Source organism: Oncorhynchus tshawytscha, linkage group LG04, assembly GCF_018296145.1.
Source record: "Oncorhynchus tshawytscha isolate Ot180627B linkage group LG04, Otsh_v2.0, whole genome shotgun sequence".
Taxonomy (NCBI): Eukaryota; Metazoa; Chordata; class Actinopteri; order Salmoniformes; family Salmonidae; genus Oncorhynchus; species Oncorhynchus tshawytscha.
The window spans coordinates 19894307-19914048 of NC_056432.1; the positions used below are offsets into that span (position 1 = coordinate 19894307).

Consider the following 19742-nt stretch of genomic DNA (forward strand, 5'->3'; position numbering starts at 1 on the left):
TATTTGAAATGCATTCAAGGTGACTACCACATGAAGATTGTTGAGAGAATGCCAAGGGTGTACAAAGGTGTCATCAAGGCAAAGGGTGGCTACTTTGAAGAATCTCAAATATTATTATGATTATTTTTTAATTACACTTTTTTGGTTAATAGATGATTCCATATGTGTTATTTCATAGTTTTGATGTCTTCACTATTATTGTACAATGTAGAAAATAGTAAAAATAAAGAAAAACCCTGGAATGAGTAGGTGTGTCCAAACTTTTGACTGGTACTGTATATACTATCTATTAGTTATTTATATTTTATCAAATTAACGTATGAACGTATGATAAAGCTCACACAAACCATAGAGCATGGCGGTTTAGGCTTTTGCCCAATATGTGTGTTTTTATTCTCTTCCTCTTGTCTTGCTGTGTGAAGGTGTGGTATTGAGTGTGTGGAATTGGTGTGCAGTATAGTAGGATGCATTGCTTTAATCAGGATGGCCCAAACATCCTGTCCTCTTCCCCTGTTCTCTCTCTGGAGGAAATCTTAGACTATCATTGGCTATGTCATGATTCTCCACACATTATGGATTTAAAAGCATTGAATTTATGTAAGCATCGGATGAAGGGAAACCATCTTTAAGTCCACGAGAGGGAGTGTGCAACTGCTATTGGCTTTAGTGTGTAACTTTGGCCCCTGAACTCTAACCCTTGGATCCTCTGGTGCTGGAATAAATCAACCTGACATGACTTGGAGTGATGAAACTAGCTGACATCTTTTGGCTTACTGCATGACTACAGTTGTGTACAGGCTTTCGTACCTAGCATCATAAAAGCAAGTTGAGGTGTTACAGCTTTTTACAATAAAAGTTCATCAGTTAGTTGACATATATAGCGGGGTTCCAAATAAAATATATAACATTTTACTTGTTAAACAAAATCTCTTTCCCTGAGCAACTGTATTAGTATAAAATAATACTATATATTTTTTGTTGTTGCATACAAAATAGTTTATAAAGTAATTTTTGCTCATCTTTATCAAGGGTATCAATCATTTCGGACCCACTGTACAATGGCCCCAATGCAAACAACTGAAGATAAAGGAGAAGGGCACTGCAAGCTCTATCATAATAATTATGCAGTATGGGAGGTGTTAACCTTGTTAAAACTGACACACCCAGGGTGACATTTTGTGAAGAAACCACACCTGCCTACAAAATGCATGTCACGGCTGGCTGAAGGACTGGACCAAGGTGCAGCATGGTAAGCGTACATTTGAACTCTATTTAAAAATGACGCCGACAAAACGAAGAACAAAACACCAACCGTGAAGCTTTGGGCTCTGTGCCCTGAACGAAGACAAACCGTGAAGCTTTGGGCTATGTGCCCTGAACAACTACAAAGTTAACTTCCCACAAAACAGGTGGGAGAAAAGGGTACCTAAGTATGGTTCTCAATCAGAGACAACGATAGACAGCTGTCCCTGATTGAGAACCATACCAGGCCAAGACATAGAAATACAAAACATACAGTGCCTTGCGAAAGTATTCGGCCCCCTTGAACTTTGAAACCTTTTGCCACATTTCAGGCTTCAAACATAAAGATATAAAACTGTATTTTTTTGTGAAGAATCAACAACAAGTGGGACACAATCATGAAGTGGAACAACATTTATTGGATATTTCAAACTTTTTTAACAAATCAAAAACTGAAAAATTGGGCGTGCAAAATTATTCAGCCCCTTTACTTTCAGTGCAGCAAACTCTCTCCAGAAGTTCAGTGAGGATCTCTGAATGATCCAATGTTGACCTAAATGACTAATGATGATAAATACAATCCACCTGTGTGTAATCAAGTCTCCGTATAAATGCACCTGCACTGTGATAGTCTCAGAGGTCCGTTAAAAAAGCAGAGAGCATCATGAAGAACAAGGAACACACCAGGCAGGTCCACTGTTGTGAAGAAGTTTAAAGCCGGATTTGGATACAAAAAGATTTCCCAAGCTTTAAACATCCCAAGGAGCACTGTGCAAGCGATAATATTGAAATGGAAGGAGTATCAGACCACTGCAAATCTACCAAGACCTGGCCGTCCCTCTAAACTTTCAGCTCATACAAGGAGAAGACTGATCAGAGATGCAGCCAAGAGGCCCATGATCACTCTGGATGAACTGCAGAGATCTACAGCTGAGGTGGGAGACTCTGTCCATAGGACAACAATCAGTCGTATATTGCACAAATCTGGCCTTTATGGAAGAGTGGCAAGAAGAAAGCCATTTCTTAAAGATATCCATAAAAAGTGTTGTTTAAAGTTTGCCACAAGCCACCTGGGAGACACACCAAACATGTGGAAGAAGGTGCTCTGGTCAGATGAAACCAAAATTGAACTTTTTGGCAACAATGCAAAACGTTATGTTTGGCGTAAAAGCAACACAGCTCATCACCGTGAACACACCATCCCCACTGTCAAACATGGTGGTGGCAGCATCATGGTTTGGGCCTGCTTTTCTTCAGCAGGGACAGGGAAGATGGTTAAAATTGATGGGAAGATGGATGGAGCCAAATACAGGACCATTCTGGAAGAAAACCTGATGGAGTCTGCAAAAGACCTGAGACTGGGACGGAGATTTGTCTTCCAACAAGACAATGATCCAAAACATAAAGCAAAATCTACAATGGAATGGTTCAAAAATAAACATATCCAGGTGTTAGAATGGCCAAGTCAAAGTCCAGACCTGAATCCAATCGAGAATCTGTGGAAAGAACTGAAAACTGCTGTTCACAAATGCTCTCCATCCAACCTCACTGAGCTCGAGCTGTTTTGCAAGGAGGAATGGGAAAAAATTTCAGTCTCTCGATGTGCAAAACTGATAGAGACATACCCCAAGCGACTTACAGCTGTAATCACAGCAAAAGGTGGCGCTACAAAGTATTAACTTAAGGGGGCTGAATAATTTTGCACGCCCAATTTTTCAGTTTTTGATATGTTAAAAAAGTTTGAAATATCCAATAAATGTCGTTCCACTTCATGATTGTGTCCCACTTGTTGTTGATTCTTCACAAAAAAATACAGTTTTATATCTTTATGTTTGAAGCCTGAAATGTGGCAAAAGGTCGCAAAGTTCAAGGGGGCCGAATACTTTTGCAAGGCACTGTAGATAAAAAAAGGACATAGAATGCCCACCCTAGTCACACCCTGGCCTAACCAAAATAGAGATTAAAAAGCCTCTCTATGGCCAGGGCGTGACAATGCAGAGTTAAACATTCTGAGTGAACCTGTAGTGTGCTTTTCCTTTATCTGCAATTGATTGACTTGGGGGCCTATACCTAATCAATGTGATTGCCGCTACGATGTACAACCGTATGAGCGTGTAAGCAGACACGGTAAACAAATATCATTTATTTTGGTTAAACTACTTTAGGTGTGTTTGACTGAGCTTGTTTGGTGCACTGGAACCAATACAATAGCTAGTTCCATACGGGCAAACCCTGCCCATATGGAATTTCAGACATGCTTGATTTAACGCTCAAAATATTTGACAGGAAATAAATACTATTTGTATTCAGGTCTCGGCATCATAAGACTGTATAAGTGCACCTCTAGGACCCCAGAGTGATGGTGAGGTCAGGTCACTCATTGTAGGGATAGTTTGTTTGAAGGGAGCAGCAGGGCAGTGCTCTGACATGGTAATAGATGTAGCCAATAATGTAGCCAACATGGGATAGAGTATGTTCACCCAGCAAGGTTTAGAACGTTCTATGTAGAGGACGGGGAATGGCATAGTGCTGCGTTTAATCGGAACTTGTGAGAAAAAACACAAGCGCATCCTCCTTGGGAGTTCTCCCACTTCAAAGGGTTGCCTCTGAACTTTGGCTGGATAACTGAGGCTTTACTGGGATAACAGAAACAAAATAGAGTACGTTTTGATGGGGCATATAGGGAGCTTCCCACTAAAGTAACCAGGGGCAGTGGATGAGATGGTCCGTAGATGTATGATAATTGGCCCAGCTCTAAGGAGCAGCGGGAGCCCAACTTCCCTATTTTTCCCGCTCACCGGCCTCCACTGGTTTGGACCTAATGGCCTCCTGGTAAATTACAGTGGGCTCATAGAGTTCTGCCTACTAGCTGAAGTGGATGATGAAGGCCTATTTCTAACAAGAAACGTCTCTCATTTGTTCTCCTTTTATCCTCATCTTCAGACTTCTGGTTGTCTCTCTCTTCCAGCACTGAACCCCTGATAAGATCTGGTCATATATTACATATGCAAATTAGTACATAGCAATCAGACAAATTAAGTAAGCATTGATCTGATTTTTAGATTTTTCCATTTCCTCAAGATTAGTATTTTTTCCATCTTCTCCTTAACCTTTTCCCTATTTTCATGGTCTCCCTCTTCCTCCTACCTCCTTGACTCCTCCACCCCTCTCCTCTCAGAGTACAGTATACTGACGTCGAGCTCAGTGCTGTTGAAATAACCTAAGTTAAACTGAGCTAAGTTATGATAAATTAAGCTAAGCTAAACTGCTAAATTAAGCTAAGCTAACTTCATTTAAATTAAGCTAAGGTCATTTAAATTAGGTTAGCTTATAAACTCTGTGATCTTATCTGGGGGTCTGTGTCTCCCATCTCTCCTTGGCCTTGTGCTGTATACTCACTGACCTTGTGTGCTCTTTCCAAGCAAGAATATCCAGGGTTCAGTTGGATCTACTTCAAGGTGAATCAACTAATCACCTATTCTTTTTAGCACAAAACAAATGTGTGTGAATGTGTGACGTGAAGTGTGTATGATTTGTGTGTGTTGTTTTCTCTTCCTTTCACCTTCTTATGCTCAACTGTCGTGGGAGTGTGCGGCGTGGTCTCACCAATTTCTCGGTCCCCAGGGTAACCTCCCACCAGATTACCGCATTAGTCTCATTGACATTGGATTGGTCATCGAGTACTTGATGGGCGGAGCTTACCGATGCAACTACACCAGGAAGAGGTTTAGAACGCTGTATCATAACCTCTTTGGACCCAAACGAGTGAGTGGCAGACCAGCTTTACACTTTCCTATTCTGCAAATGAAACAGTGCCTTCAGAAAGTATTCACACCCCTATACTTTTTCCACATGTAGTTGTGCTACAGCCTGGGTTTAAAATGTATTAAATTAAGATTATTTTGTCACTGGCCCACAACCCATGATTTTAAAGTGGAATTAATTAAAATAATAGATCATGAAAAGCTAAAATGTCTTGAGTCAGCAGAGTTAAAGATAAGATAAAAATTTAATAAAAAATAGAAATAGTAACACAAGGAATAAATAAATAGTGAATAACGAATAAAAATAACAAGTAAAAATAGCTATATATGGCTATATACAGGAAGTAGAAAATAACATGGCAATATACAGAGAGTACCAGTACCAAGTCGATGTGCAGGTGTACGAGGTAATTGAGGTAGCTATGTACTGTACATATAGGTGGGGGTAAAGTGACTAGGCAACCGGATAGATAATATACAGTAGCAGCAGCGTATGTCATGAGTGTGAATGTGTGTGTGTAGGTAGAGTCCAGTGTGTGTGCATGGAGTCAATGCAAGGGAGTTAGTGCAAAAAAGGGTCAATGCAGGTAGTCCAGGTAGCCATTTGAATAGCTATTTATGTCCTGAATACAAAGCGTTATGTTTGGGGCCAATAATCCAACACAGCACATCATTGAGTACCACTCTTCATATTTTCAAGCATGGTGGTGGCTGCATCATGTTATGGGTATGATTGTCATTGGCAAGGACTAGGGAGTTTTTTATGATAAAAATAAACGGAATTGAGCTAAGCACAGGCAAAATCCTGGAGGAAAACCTAGTCCAGTCTTCTTTCTAACAGACAATGGGAGAAAAAAATATATCTTTCAGCAGGACAATAACCTAAAATACAAGGCCAAATATACACTGGAGTTGCTTACTAATACAACACTGAATGCTCCTGAGTGGCCTAGTTACAGTTTCGACTTAAATCAGCTTGAAAATCTATGGCGAGACCTAAAATGTCTGTCTAGCAATCATCAACAACCGACTTAAAGAATAGTGTGCAATTATTGTTCAATCCAAGTGTGCAAAGCTCTTAGAGACTTACCCAGAAAGACACTTTTGTAAATGCTGCCAAAGGGGATTCTAACATGTTTTGACTCAGGGGGTCGAATATTTATCTAATCAAGACATATTAGTGTTTTATTTTACATGTATTTTTTTCTTCCACTTTGACATTACAGAGTATTTTGTGTAAATCGTTGACAAAAAAATCACAATGAAATCCATTTTAATCCCATTTTTTCGGACACAACAAAATGTGGAAAAAGTCAAGGGGAGTGAATACTTATTGAAGGCACAGTATGTGCATAAATGTCAATGACTGTATATGTATATATATGTATATATATGACATAGTAAGTGGACAAAGCCATCGATCACGTGACACCATCCATATGTGGGGACTCAATAGCGCATTGAAGCCAAATGAAGTCGGTTAAGATAGCGTCTCATGGAGACATAACATACACAGTTTGACCTACTCCAGGAAGTGACCTTGCAGGCTAGCTCAGTGCTGCTCCCTCTCATTGATTAACTCAAGTTAAAGGCTGACCAGGGTACTGCAAGGTGCCATTAGCAACTAAATTATCCTTATCACCTCTTCTGTGTGAGATTGTCAAATAATCGGTTAAAGGGCATACAGTATATCTGGTGAATTGGAAGCAATTATTGGCATCATGATTGTCTTCAAAAAAGAATCATATTTACACGAAGTTTGACCACGAAGATTAAACTTTTTCCATTCACTATAATTGAGGATCCTGTTTTCTGCTAACAATGTCTGCAGTACCGCGGTCGGCCTTGAACTTTCGTAGCTTCAATGAGTGGGGACAGTTGTTGTCCCCGATGTTTACCATGTCTACTTGTCTCTGTGGGCTCAATTTAATCAAACCTGCATTGTAGTATTTATGCAGTAACTCTTTTTCCCATGTTCAAATAAACTAACTGACTGGTCTTAGGTACTATATACAAACCTACAACTACTAACCTGGTGGACTCACCTCAGGTAGGCTTTCAGTTTTCAGAAGAAGAAGAGAAGCATGTGTCCATGTGGGATGACGTTTGTAAAGAAATGCACTGTATTGATTTTGCTATGGCAGGTTTAATTCCAGCCCATGTATCTGTGTCTGTGTGTATGTGTGATGGATATGAGGCTGAACTGAATGCTTGTGTGTGTGAGCTGTGAGGGTATGATACGCAATGTGTGGGATTAGGTTTTGCCTAACGGTAGTGGGTTGTGTGGTGATTTTTGTCAGTTTATTCGGGGCTGAATGCAGGTGAAGGGATGGTTTGTCGTCTGTTCAGACGGAACAGTTAAAGAAGGTACTGCTGTGTGGACAGGTGCTCTGTAGTAACAGTAACACAAACTGACAAGCCAACTGAAAGCCAACCCGAGCCTCACTTTTGGAGTGATGGAAATGTGGTACTTAATGAACCAGTTTTTTGTATGATCAAAGGTTCTGTAAATGAATATGAATCACTATGCAGTCCCTCTGAATTCAGGATGTACATGCATGTCACTCTAACTGGAACCTGCACTAGGGATACGGCCTCATTTTCTCCCTCTGTATCTCTCACACACTGCTAATAGAAAGCAGTGCTGAACTGCACTACATTATACTGTTAGGAACAATGGCTGTGAGATAGAAAGGAGATATTTTATTGTTGATTGTGCTGTTTCAAGGACTCCTTCAAGACAAGGCTCCTTAAAGAACAGTGGAACAGTCCACGATAGAAGGACTATTGTGTAGAGCAGGATTTTCCAACCCTGTTCCTGGAGAGCTACCATCCTATAGGTTTTCACCCCGACCCTGTTACTGGAGAGCTACCGTCCTATAGGTTTTCACCCCGACCCTGTTACTGGAGAGCTACCGTCCTATAGGTTTTCACTCCGACCCTGTTCCTGGAAAGCTACCGTCCTATAGGTTTTCACTCCGACCCTGTTCCTGGAGAGCTACCGTCTATAGGTTTTCACTCCGACCATGTTCATGGAGAGCTACCGTCCTATAGGTTTTCACTCCGACCCTGTTCTTGTGGAGCTACCGTCTATAGGTTTTCACTCAGACCCTGTTCCTGGAGAGCTACCGTCCTATAGGTTTTCACTCTGACCCTGTTCCTGGAGAGCTACCGTCCTATAGGTTTTCACCCCGACCCTGTTCCTGGAGAGCTACCATCCTATAGGTTTTCACTCCGACCCTGTTCCTGGAGAGCTACCGTCCTATAGGTTTTCACTCCGACCCTGTTCCTGGAAAGCTACCGTCCTATAGGTTTTCACTCCGACCCTGTTCCTGGAGAGCTACCGTCTATAGGTTTTCACTCCGACCATGTTCCTGGAGAGCTACCGTCCTATAGGTTTTCACTCCGACCATGTTCCTGGAGAGCTACCGTCCTATAGGTTTTCACTCCGACCCTGTCCTGTGGAGCTACCGTCTATAGGTTTTCACTCAGACCCTGTTCCTGGAGAGCTACCATCCTATAGGTTTTCACTCCTACCCTGTTCCTGGAGAGCTACCGTCCTATAGGTTTTTACTCCGACCCTGTTCCTGGAGAGCTACCGTCCTATAGGTTTTCACTCCTACCCTGTTCCTGGAGAGCTACCATCCTATAGGTTTTTACTCCGACCCTGTTCCTGGAGAGCTACCGTCTATAGGATTTCACTCCGACCCAAGTCTAGTGCACCTGATTCACATAATTAGCTGGTTGATAAACTGAATCAGGTCAGTTAAAACTGGGGTTAGAGCAAAAACGTACAGGAGGGTAGCTCTCCAGGAATAGGGTTGGAGAGCCCTGGTGTAGAGCAATGACTATTCCAGCAGTGTGTGTGTGTGTGTGTGTGTGTGTGTGTGTGTGTGTGTGTGTGTGTGTGTGTGTGTGTGTGTGTGTGTGTGTGTGTGTGTGTGTGTGTGTGTGTGTGTGTTTGTGTGTGTGTGTGTGTGTGTGTGTGTGTGTGTGTGTGTGTGTGTGTGTGTGTGTGTGTGTGTGTGTGCGATAGACTAAAAACAGATGGCAAAAGTGAAGGATAGAAAAAGAGAGACAGAGGATGCAAGAAGAGGAGGTAGCCATCTAGCTTATCTTTGATCTGTTTTGAAAAGATTTGGGCACACTGACAGTCTCATGTTAGATAAAACAGCAGTGGGAAAGCTGGCACGCACACACACAAACACAGACACACACACAGACATACACAGTGGTAGGAACACAGCCCTGAAATAGATGCAGATATCAACATCCCCACATGAGGCCTGAGTTATTTTACCAGCAGTTGGGGAAGTAGATCACATGATGGCTGATGAATACATAATTCATACACGGCCTGCTTTAATACGCCTTAGAGGGCCTGCCGCTGCATGGAACTCCACTTAGCCAGCCTTGCCCTCACACACAAACACACACCGATGAAAGAGAGCAGGTTACGTTAACAGGTTACTTCACTGAAGAAAAATAGAAATGCAACATGTAAATGTTGGTCCTATGTTTCATGAGCTGAAATTTAAAAAATCCCCAAAATGTACGTACAAAAAGCAGATTTTGTCTCAAATATTGTGTACACATGTGTTTACATCCCTGTTAGTGAGCATTTCTCCTTTGCCAAGATAGTCCTTTCACCTAACAGGTGTGGCATATCAAGAAGCTGATTAAACATTATGATCATTACACAGGTGCACCTTGTGCTGTGGACAATTAAAGGTATTTAAAAAATGTGCAGTTTAGTCATATAACACCATTCCACAGATGTCTCAAGTTTTAAGGGAATGTTAATTTCTCTACCATTAGCTGCCTACAATATTGTTTTAGAGAAATTGGAAGTACGTCCAACTGGCCTTACAACCACAGACCACGTGTAACCACGCCAGCCCAGGACCTCCACATCTGGATTCTTCACCTGTGGGATCGTCTGAAGGGGGGGTGCACTGAGGAGTATTTCTGTCTGTAATAAAGCCATTTTTTGGCGACAAACTCATTTGGATTGGCTGGGCCTGGCTCCCCAGTGGATGCCAACCAAGGCCCACCCACGGCTGCACCCCTGCTCAGTCATGTGAAATCCATAAATTAGGGCCATAAAAAATGTACTTCAATTGACTGATTTCGTTGTATGAACTGTAACTCAGTCAAATCTTTGAAATTGCTGCCTGTTGCATTTATATTTTTGTTCAGTATACAGTGGCTTGCGAAAGTATTCGGCCCCCTTGAACTTTGCGACCTTTTGCCACATTTCAGGCTTCAAACATAAAGATATAAAACTGTATTTTTTTGTGAAGAATCAACAACAAGTGGGACACAATCATGAGGTGGAACAACATTTATGGGATATTTCTAACTTTTTTAACAAATCAAAAACTGAAAAATTGGGTGTGCAAAATTATTCAGCCCCTTTACTTTCAGTGCAGCAAACTCTCTCCAGAAGTTCAGTGAGGATCTCTGAATGATCCAATGTTGACCTAAATGACTAATGATGATAAATACAATCCACCTGTGTGTAATCAAGTCTCCGTATAAATGCACCTGCACTGTGATAGTCTCAGAGGTCCGTTAAAAGCGCAGAGAGCATCATGAAGAACAAGGAACACACCAGGCAGATCCGAGATACTGTTGTGAAGGAGTTTAAAGCCGGATTTGGATACAAAAAGATTTCCCAAGCTTTAAACATCCCAAGGAGCACTGTGCAAGCGATAATATTGAAATGGAAGGAGTATCAGACCACTGCAAATCTACCAAGACCTGGCCGTCCCTCTAAACTTTCAGCTCATACAAGGAGAAGACTGATCAGAGATGCAGCCAAGAGGCCCATGATCACTCTGGATGAACTGCAGAGATCTACAGCTGAGGTGGGAGACTCTGTCCATAGGACAACAATCAGTCGTATATTGCACAAATCTGGCCTTTATGGAAGAGTGGCAAGAAGAAAGCCATTTCTTAAAGATATCCATAAAAAGTGTTGTTTAAAGTTTGCCACAAGCCACCTGGGAGACACACCAAACATGTGGAAGAAGGTGCTCTGGTCAGATGAAACCAAAATTGAACTTTTTGGCAACAATGCAAAACGTTATGTTTGGCGTAAAAGCAACACAGCTCATCACCGTGAACACACCATCCCCACTGTCAAACATGGTGGTGGCAGCATCATGGTCTGGGTCTGCTTTTCTTCAGCAGGGACAGGGAAGATGGTTAAAATTGATGGGAAGATGGATGGAGCCAAATACAGGACCATTCTGGAAGAAAACCTGATGGAGTCTGCAAAAGACCTGAGACTGGGACGGAGATTTGTCTTCCAACAAGACAATGATCCAAAACATAAAGCAAAATCTACAATGGAATGGTTCAAAAATAAACATATCCAGGTGTTAAAATGGCCAAGTCAAAGTCCAGACCTGAATCCAATCGAGAATCTGTGGAAAGAACTGAAAACTGCTGTTCACAAATGCTCTCCATCCAACCTCACTGAGCTCGAGCTGTTTTGCAAGGAGGAATGGGAAAAAATTTCAGTCTCTCGATGTGCAAAACTGATAGAGACATACCCCAAGCGACTTACAGCTGTAATCGCAGCAAAAGGTGGCGCTACAAAGTACTAACTTAAGGGGACTGAATAGTTTTGCACGCCCAATTTTTCAGTTTTTGATTTGTTAAAAAAGTTTGAAATATCCAATAAATGTCGTTCCACTTCATGATTGTGTCCCACTTGTTGTTGATTCTTCACAAAAAAATACAGTTTTATATCTTTATGTTTGAAACCTGAAATGTGGCAAAAGGTCGCAAAGTTCAAGGTGGCCGAATACTTTCGCAAGGCACTGTATCTAAAGACAACTGTTAATCTAGGTTAATGGTTCAAATCTATCTGGAACAGGTTACTGTCTGGTCTAGAACAAGTTACTGTTAATCTAGAACAGGTTACTGTCTGGTCTAGAACAAGTTACAGTTAATCTAGAACAGGTTACTGTCTGGCCTACAACAGGTTACTGTTAATCTGGAACAGGTTACTGTTAATCTAGAACAGGTTACTGTCTGGTCTAGAACAGGTTACTGTTAATCTGGAACAGGTTATTGTTAATCTAGAACAGGTTACTGTCTGGTCTAGAACAGGTTACTGTTGATCTAGAACAGGTTACTGTCTGGTCTAGAACAGGTTACTGTTAATCTAGAACAGGTTACTGTTCATCTGGGACAGGTTACTGTTAATCTAGAACAGGTTACTGTCTGGTGTAGAACAGGTTACCGTTAATCTAGAACAGGTTACTGTTAATCTGGAACAGGTTACTGTTGATCTAGAACAGGTTACTGTTAATCTAGAACAGGTTGCTGTCTGGTCTAGAACAAGTTACAGTTCATCTAGAACAGGTTACTGTCTGGTCTACAACAGGTTACTGTTAATCTGGAACAGGTTACTGTCTGGTCTAGAACAGGTTACTGTTAATCTAGAACAGGTTACTGTCTGGTCTAGAACAGGTTACTGTCTGGTCTAGAACAGGTTACTGTTAATCTAGAACAGGTTACTGTCTGGTCTACAACAGGTTACTGTCTTGTCTACAACAGGTTACTGTTAATCTGGAACAGGTTACTGTTAATCTGGAACAGGTTACTGTTCATCTGGAACAGGTTACTGTTAATCTAGAACAGGTTACTGTCTGGTCTAGAACAGGTTACTGTTCATCTGGAACAGGTTACTGTTCATCTGGAACAGGTTACTGTTAATCTAGAACAGGTTACTGTCTGGTCTAGAACAGGTTACTGTCTGGTCTAGAACAGGTTACTGTCTGGTCTAGAACAGGTTACTGTCTGGTCTAGAACAGGTTACTGTTAATCTAGAACAGGTTACTGTCTGGTGTAGAACAGGTTACTGTTAATCTAGAACAGGTTACTGTCTGGTCTAGAACAGGTTACTGTCTGGTCTAGAACAGGTTACTGTTGATCTGGAACAGGTTACTGTCTGGTTTACAACAGGTTACTGTTAATCTAGAAGAGGTTACTGTCTGGTCTACAACAGGTTACTGTTAATCTAGAACAGGTTACTGTTAATCTAGAACAGGTTACTGTTAATCTAGAACAGGTTACTGTCTGGTCTACAACAGGTTACTGTCTGGTTTACAACAGGTTACTGTCTGGTCTACAACAGGTTACTGTCTGGTTTACAACAGGTTACTGTCTGGTTTACAACAGGTTACTGTTAATCTAGAACAGGTTACTGTTAATCTAGAACAGGTTACTGTCTGGTCTACAACAGGTTACTGTCTGGTCTACAACAGGTTACTGTCTGGTTTAGAACAGGTTACTGTCTGGTTTACAACAGGTTACTGTTAATCTAGAACAGGTTACTGTTAATCTAGAACAGGTTACTGTCTGGTCTACAACAGGTTACTGTCTGATTTACAACAGGTTACTGTCTGGTCTACAACAGTTTACTGTCTGGTTTACAACAGGGTACTGTGTATCTGGAACAGGACAGCTGTATTATTTAGTTAATGCATATATTTCTGTATTTGAACATCTGGTTTATTGAGTGTGTGTACATTTGTTCCTTTTGTGTCACTTTATGTGTGTGCATATTTTAAATGTGAAACGTTTCCCTTGAGGGTGTTGATTTCTCTATAACCATGTTTTTGTTACCTTTCCAGCCCAAAGCCCTGAAACTGCTGGGGATGGAGGTGAGTTCCGGGTCACAATGTCGTTATGATTCATTTACAGTTCAGCCTGGTCTCATAGACTAGACGTAACATAGTAAAAGTAAATCAAGGACACTCAAATTAGTATGATATGTTACGCTTGGTGTGGTTACATAAACCGAAAGGAGGGTGGTTGGTCAGGGTGAATGGGTGGGCGTATAACACAAATGTCTAGCAACCCAAATGTTGCAAGTTTGAATCTCATCACAGACAACATTAGCATTTTAGCTAAACCTTCCCCTAACCCTAAGCCTATCTCTTTAACCTAACTCATAACCTTAACCCTTAACCCCAACCCCTAGCCTAGCTAATGTTAGCCACTTAGCTAATGTTAGCATTAACCACCTAGCAACCTAGCTAATGTTAGCCACTTAGCTAATGTTAGCATTAACCACCTAGCAACCTAGCTAATGTTAGCCACTTAGCTAATGTTAGCATTAACCACCTAGCAACCTAGCTAATGTTAGGCACAACAAATTGGAATTCAGAACATATCATACATATTGCAAAATGTTAACATATTGTACGAATTGCAATTCGTAACATATACGAAATGGATGATGGACATACACAAATGAATACATACCATACAAAACGTAAAATATCAAACTAAATGGTTGGAGACAGATTCACGTTTACTATGTTACGTTCTACCAGCTCTCACAGTCTCGCATCAGAATTAGATGTTGTTCCATGTTCCTCAAACGTCAAATTTCAAAGTTGTTCCAAACGTTGTATTTCAGAGTGTTTTAGGGTAAGAGTGTGTTTCAGAGTGTGTTAATTTTAGGCAATAACTCAGAATTTTTAAGGCTAGGGTTAAGTTCAGGCATTAACTCCAAATTCTTAAGGTTAGGCATTAACTCTGAATGGTTAAGGTAAGGGTTAAGGTTTGGGATAGGCTTAAAACAAAAGTATCAAAAACAACTTTCTATCGCTGGATTCGAACTTGCAACCATCCGCCATCCCGGTCCACAACGCCCTAGCAAAACTAAAACCTACATGAAGGTAACAGAGCTCATTGTTGCCCCAAGTGAACAGTTTCCATGTCATCTCCCGACGTCCTCAGTCATAGCTGGACATCGAATACTGACTTGTATCACAGGTGACTTGGCTAGTTACGTCCAGGTTGTACAGTTTGGTGTTTTCCCCTGGTTAGAATAACAGAATGCCCCGATATGACATCCTGTCTGTGTACAGGGTTTATGACAATGTAAATACTTTGTGTGACTTGTGTTATTATTTCTTATACAGCATTCTGATACCTTGTATGTTTGTGTGTGTGTCAGTGAAGCAGGCATTACCATGGTGATACCATTACCATGGAGATCTCTAAGTAGAAGTCTTTAGTCGATGGGGATACTTAAGGCAATCTGTGAACAAATCAAAATTGAATATATTATTCAATCTAAACTAATCTTCCTCATTTTCACACAGTTTAGCTGAGATCAGTTAAATTCACTCCTTTATCCAAAAATCGAAAATGAATTAATCTTGACTCAGCTGAAGTCTCCCTGTTTAATGAGATATGGAAGTAGTAGGGAAATATCAGAATAAATATTGGAATAAATGTCAGAATATCCTAAGCAGACAGACATAAAACACCAAGGCCTTTCTCAGTTCTCAATTGTCAGTACTTTCCACTTTCACTCTGACATGAGTGTAAACCAATAGGCCTTTATCAATACGTGGCCATGGTACTACATCCATCTCTCCAAGACCATAGCCAGTGTGAATAATATTACTTGATCACAGTCTCTCTTAATGTCCATCTCTCTCCCTCAAGGCTGAGCATCACATTCAAAAACCCATTAATCCATTTCTCTGCTCTCGTCCTGTGTGCCATGCGTAAGGATGACATGCCGATCCGAAGGGGTCGTCAGAAGACTACGCGGAAGCGGGAGGAGGAAGTGGACATTGACCTGGACGACCCTGAGATAAACCACTTCCACTTCCCCTTCCATGAGTTGATGGTGTGGGCTGTGCTGATGAAGAGACAGAAGATGGCACTGTTCTTCTGGCAGCACGGGGAGGAGGCCATGGCTAAAGCCCTGGTGGCTTGTAAGCTGTGTAAGGCCATGGCCCACGAGGCCTCCGAGAACGACATGGTGGACGACATCTCACAGGAGCTCAACCATAACTCCAGGTACTATAGACCACAAGACAGGCACGCATAGAGTTCAAAACAAACACAGATACTCACACAGAGTCAGACAAGCAATCACAAACATGTAAGCATTTGTAGAGTTTGCCACACGTGTGCATACCCTCAAATTAACCCCTCGCACACACCTTCTCAGCATGCTGAGCTAGATGCTAACCAAGTGGTCAGAGTCTATTTTCTAGGCTGAGTGCCACCTATTTCAAGGAAAGTTTTCTTCTAAATGATTAATGTGGAGTTGAGCTGGGAGTCTGGACTGGAGCGGCATCCACACTCCTCCTCTCAGCCTGACCTGCTTTAGATAACACACACATCTCATAGGACTGCCGTACATTTATAGAGCTAATGATAACACATATATGTGTACATATATGGTACTCTAGCCAATGACACACATGTAGTTTAATTAATGGTATGTGTGTGGGATGGACCTTCGTGTTAGTTCTTCGTGTGTTCTTGCTCAAGTAAAAATACTGTAATGAAAATGTTGGAAGTTGATTAGAGGGAAGAACTGCCAGGTGGCGCACACACACACACACACACACACACAATCTCTTCAAAGCCCTGACACCTCTCTTTCTGTCAAGTACAGACGATATTGGTATGTTGGTTCCTCAGAGTTTGGCTGTTGAAGTCTTATCCTAATCCTCTGACTAGTGTTTGGTGTGTGTTTGTGTGTGTGTGTGTTTGTGTGTGTGTGTGTGTGTGTGTGTGTGTGTGTGTGTGTGTGTGTGTGTGTGTGTGTGTGTGTGTCTGCGTAGCAGTGCATTTATCTGTACGTTATGTTGATATGTCCAACTGCAATGTAGCCTAGTCCACCTCAAACATTCACTGTGTGACATCCTATATGTGTGTTTCAGTGAGTTTGGCCAGCTAGCCGTTGAGCTGCTGGACCAGTCTTACAAGCAGGATGAGCAGATGGCCATGAAGCTGCTAACCTACGAGCTGAAGAATTGGAGTAACGCCACCTGCCTTCAGCTGGCTGTGGCCGCCAAGCACCGCGACTTCATCGCCCACACTTGCAGCCAGATGCTGCTCACCGACATGTGGATGGGACGGCTGCGCATGCGCAAGAACTCTGGACTTAAGGTCAGAGGGTTAGGGGTCACACCATGCATTGTCTAAATGGAGTTGACCAGCTGGCAGACAGATAGATAGACGAAGAGAGACAGACAGACGAAGAGAGAGAGAGAGAGCGAGAGAGAGAGCGAGAGAGAGAGAGAGAGAGAGGGACGGACGGACGGACGGAGACAGAAAGACAGACAGATGGAGACAGAGAGAGAGAAAGAGACAGACAGACAGACAGACAGACAGACAGACAGACAGACAGACAGACAGACAGACAGACAGACAGACAGACAGACAGACAGACAGACAGACAGACAGACAGACAGACAGACAGACAGACAGACAGACAGACGGATGGAGAGGTGAAAGTGTATACTGAAATAGATGCTGCAATTACCCCGCTTGGCCTGATGGGAATAATGGCTAATGATATCCCATATCTGAGCTATTGCTTGACCGTCCCTAACGCTTTCAATGTTGATTTACGACAACGCACCTAAAATTACACTGTAAAGGCTTGTGCTATTATTCAGCCCAGTCAAGTAGGTTAGCCAGTGAGTTGGCTATGGTTTGATAGCATTCAGCTGCTTAGATCATGAAAGGCCACAGTCATGTATTATTATGAGTAGCTGTGATTGGAGACCGGTGGGTGGTTGTGTAGTGTAAGGAGGATGAATCCAGGTGCAGTATAGAACTGGTTGGCAAACAGATTCAATGGAGCAGAAACCAAAGGTAGAGCAAACAGGATGGTATACCATGAGTAGTAGATCGCACAACAAATAGCACTACACACGCACTCATCATGACCCCTAAAGCCCCACCACACACACACCTTTCTGTCTGGGTTGTATTCACCAGGCACCAAATGGTAGAAAACGGACTGAAACAGGAAGGCAATACCTAAACTTTTCCAATGAGAAACACTTTGTTTTCGTACTTTAGTTGCAAAACTGTTTTTCCACGGTGTGCACTAATGAATACGACTGGCCTGCTGCCACAGGTCTGAAGCAGAAAGTCAGGTAGAGAGTGGTGAGAAGATGGATTGGGTCCTTATCCATTGATGCAGCTTCCTTATACAGCTTCCTTGACACTACATGTCCTTTCCTTCACTCATCTGAAACATTTTAAAGTTTTACATTTCAGTCCTTTATCATCGCTCTTATCCAGAGTGACTTACAGTTAATGCATTAATCTTAAGGTAGTTAATAGAGACTGGACCCGTACAAATCAGATGGGCTAGAAAATCTGGACCCTCTCTTTCTAAAACTATTCGCCGCCATTGTTGCAAGTGTAACGGATGTGAAACGCTAGCTAAGTTAGCGGTGGTGCGCGCTAAATAGTGTTTCAATTGGTGACGTCACATGCTCTGAGACCTTGAAGTAGTGGTTCCCCTTGCTCTGCAAGGGCCACAGCTTTTGTGGAGCGATGGGTAACGATGCTTCGTGGGTGTCAGTTGTTGATGTGTGCAGAGGGTCCCTGGTTCGCGCCCGGGTGTGGGCGAGGGGATGGTCTAAAGTTATACTGTTACATTGATGCTGTTGACCCGGATCACTGGTTGCTGCGGAAAAGGAGGAGGTCAAAAGGGGGGTGAGTGTAACGGATGTGAAACGCCAGCTTAGTTAGCGGTGTTGTGCGCTAAATAGTGTTTCAATCGGTGACGTTACTTGCTCTGAGACCTTGAAGTAGTGGTTCCCCTTGCTCTGCAAGGGCCGCGGCTTTTGTGTAGCGATGGGTAACGATGCTTCGTGGGTGTCAGTTGTTGATGTGTGCAGAGTGTCCCTGGTTCGCGCCCGGGTATGGGCGAGGGGACGGTCTAAAGTTATACTGTTACACAACCCATATTACCAGCCTGTTCAACCTCTCTTTCGTATCGTCCGAGATCCCTAAAGATTGGAAAGCTGCCGCGGTCATCCCCCTCTTCAAAGGGGGTGACACCCTAGACCCAAACTGTTATAGACCTATATCCATCCTGCCCTCCCTACCTAACGTCTTCGAAAGCCAAGTTAACAAACAGATCACTGACCATTTTGAATCCCACCGTACCTTCTCCGCTGTGCAATCCGGCTTCCGAGCTGGTCACGGGTGCACCTCAGCCACGCTCAAGGTACTAAACGATATCATAACCACCATCGATAAAAGACATATTAAACATTTCCAATCAAAAATCAAATCTAGAATCGTCTTTCTATTTTGCAACAAAGCCTCCTTCACTCACGCCGCCAAACTTACCCTAGTATAACTGACTATCCTACCAACCCTCGACTTCGGCGATGTCATCTACTAAATAGCTTCCAACACTCTACAAAGCAAACTGGATGCAGTCTATCACAGTGCCATCCGTTTTGTTACCAAATCCCCTTATACCACCCACCACTGCGACCTGTATGCTCTAGTCGGCTGGCCCTCGCTACATATTCGTAGCCAGACCCACTGGCTCCAGGTCATCTATAAGTCTATGCTAGATAAAGTTCCGCCTTATCTCAGTTCACCGGTCACAATAACAACACCCACCCGTAGCACACGTTCCAGCAGGTATATCTCACTGATCATCCCCAAAGCCAGCACCTCATTTGGCCGCCTTTCCTTACAGTTCTCTGCTGCCAGTGACTGGAACGAATTGCAAAGATCGCTGAAGTTGGAGCCTTTTATTTCCCTCACCAACTTTAAACATCAACTATCTGAGCAGCTAACCGATCACTGCAGCTGTACATAGTTCATCTGTAAATAGCCCACCCAATCTGCCTACCTCATCCCCATACTGTTTTTATTTTATTTACTTTTCTGTTCTTTTGCCAGTATCTCTACTTGCAC

At 42.4% G+C, this 19742-nt stretch overlaps 1 protein-coding gene across 1 annotated transcript in view; it reads left to right on the top strand.

Moving 5' to 3' along the window:
- The window catches only part of trpm3 (transient receptor potential cation channel, subfamily M, member 3), a 169687-nt gene that overhangs the window by 128768 nt on the left and 21177 nt on the right, over positions 1-19742 (top strand). The window contains exons 13-16 of the mRNA XM_042320427.1: positions 4867-5007; positions 13658-13687; positions 15556-15848; positions 16724-16952. Of these exons, the coding sequence (XP_042176361.1) occupies positions 4867-5007; positions 13658-13687; positions 15556-15848; positions 16724-16952 (693 nt within the window). The remainder of the gene's footprint in view (positions 1-4866; positions 5008-13657; positions 13688-15555; positions 15849-16723; positions 16953-19742) is intronic.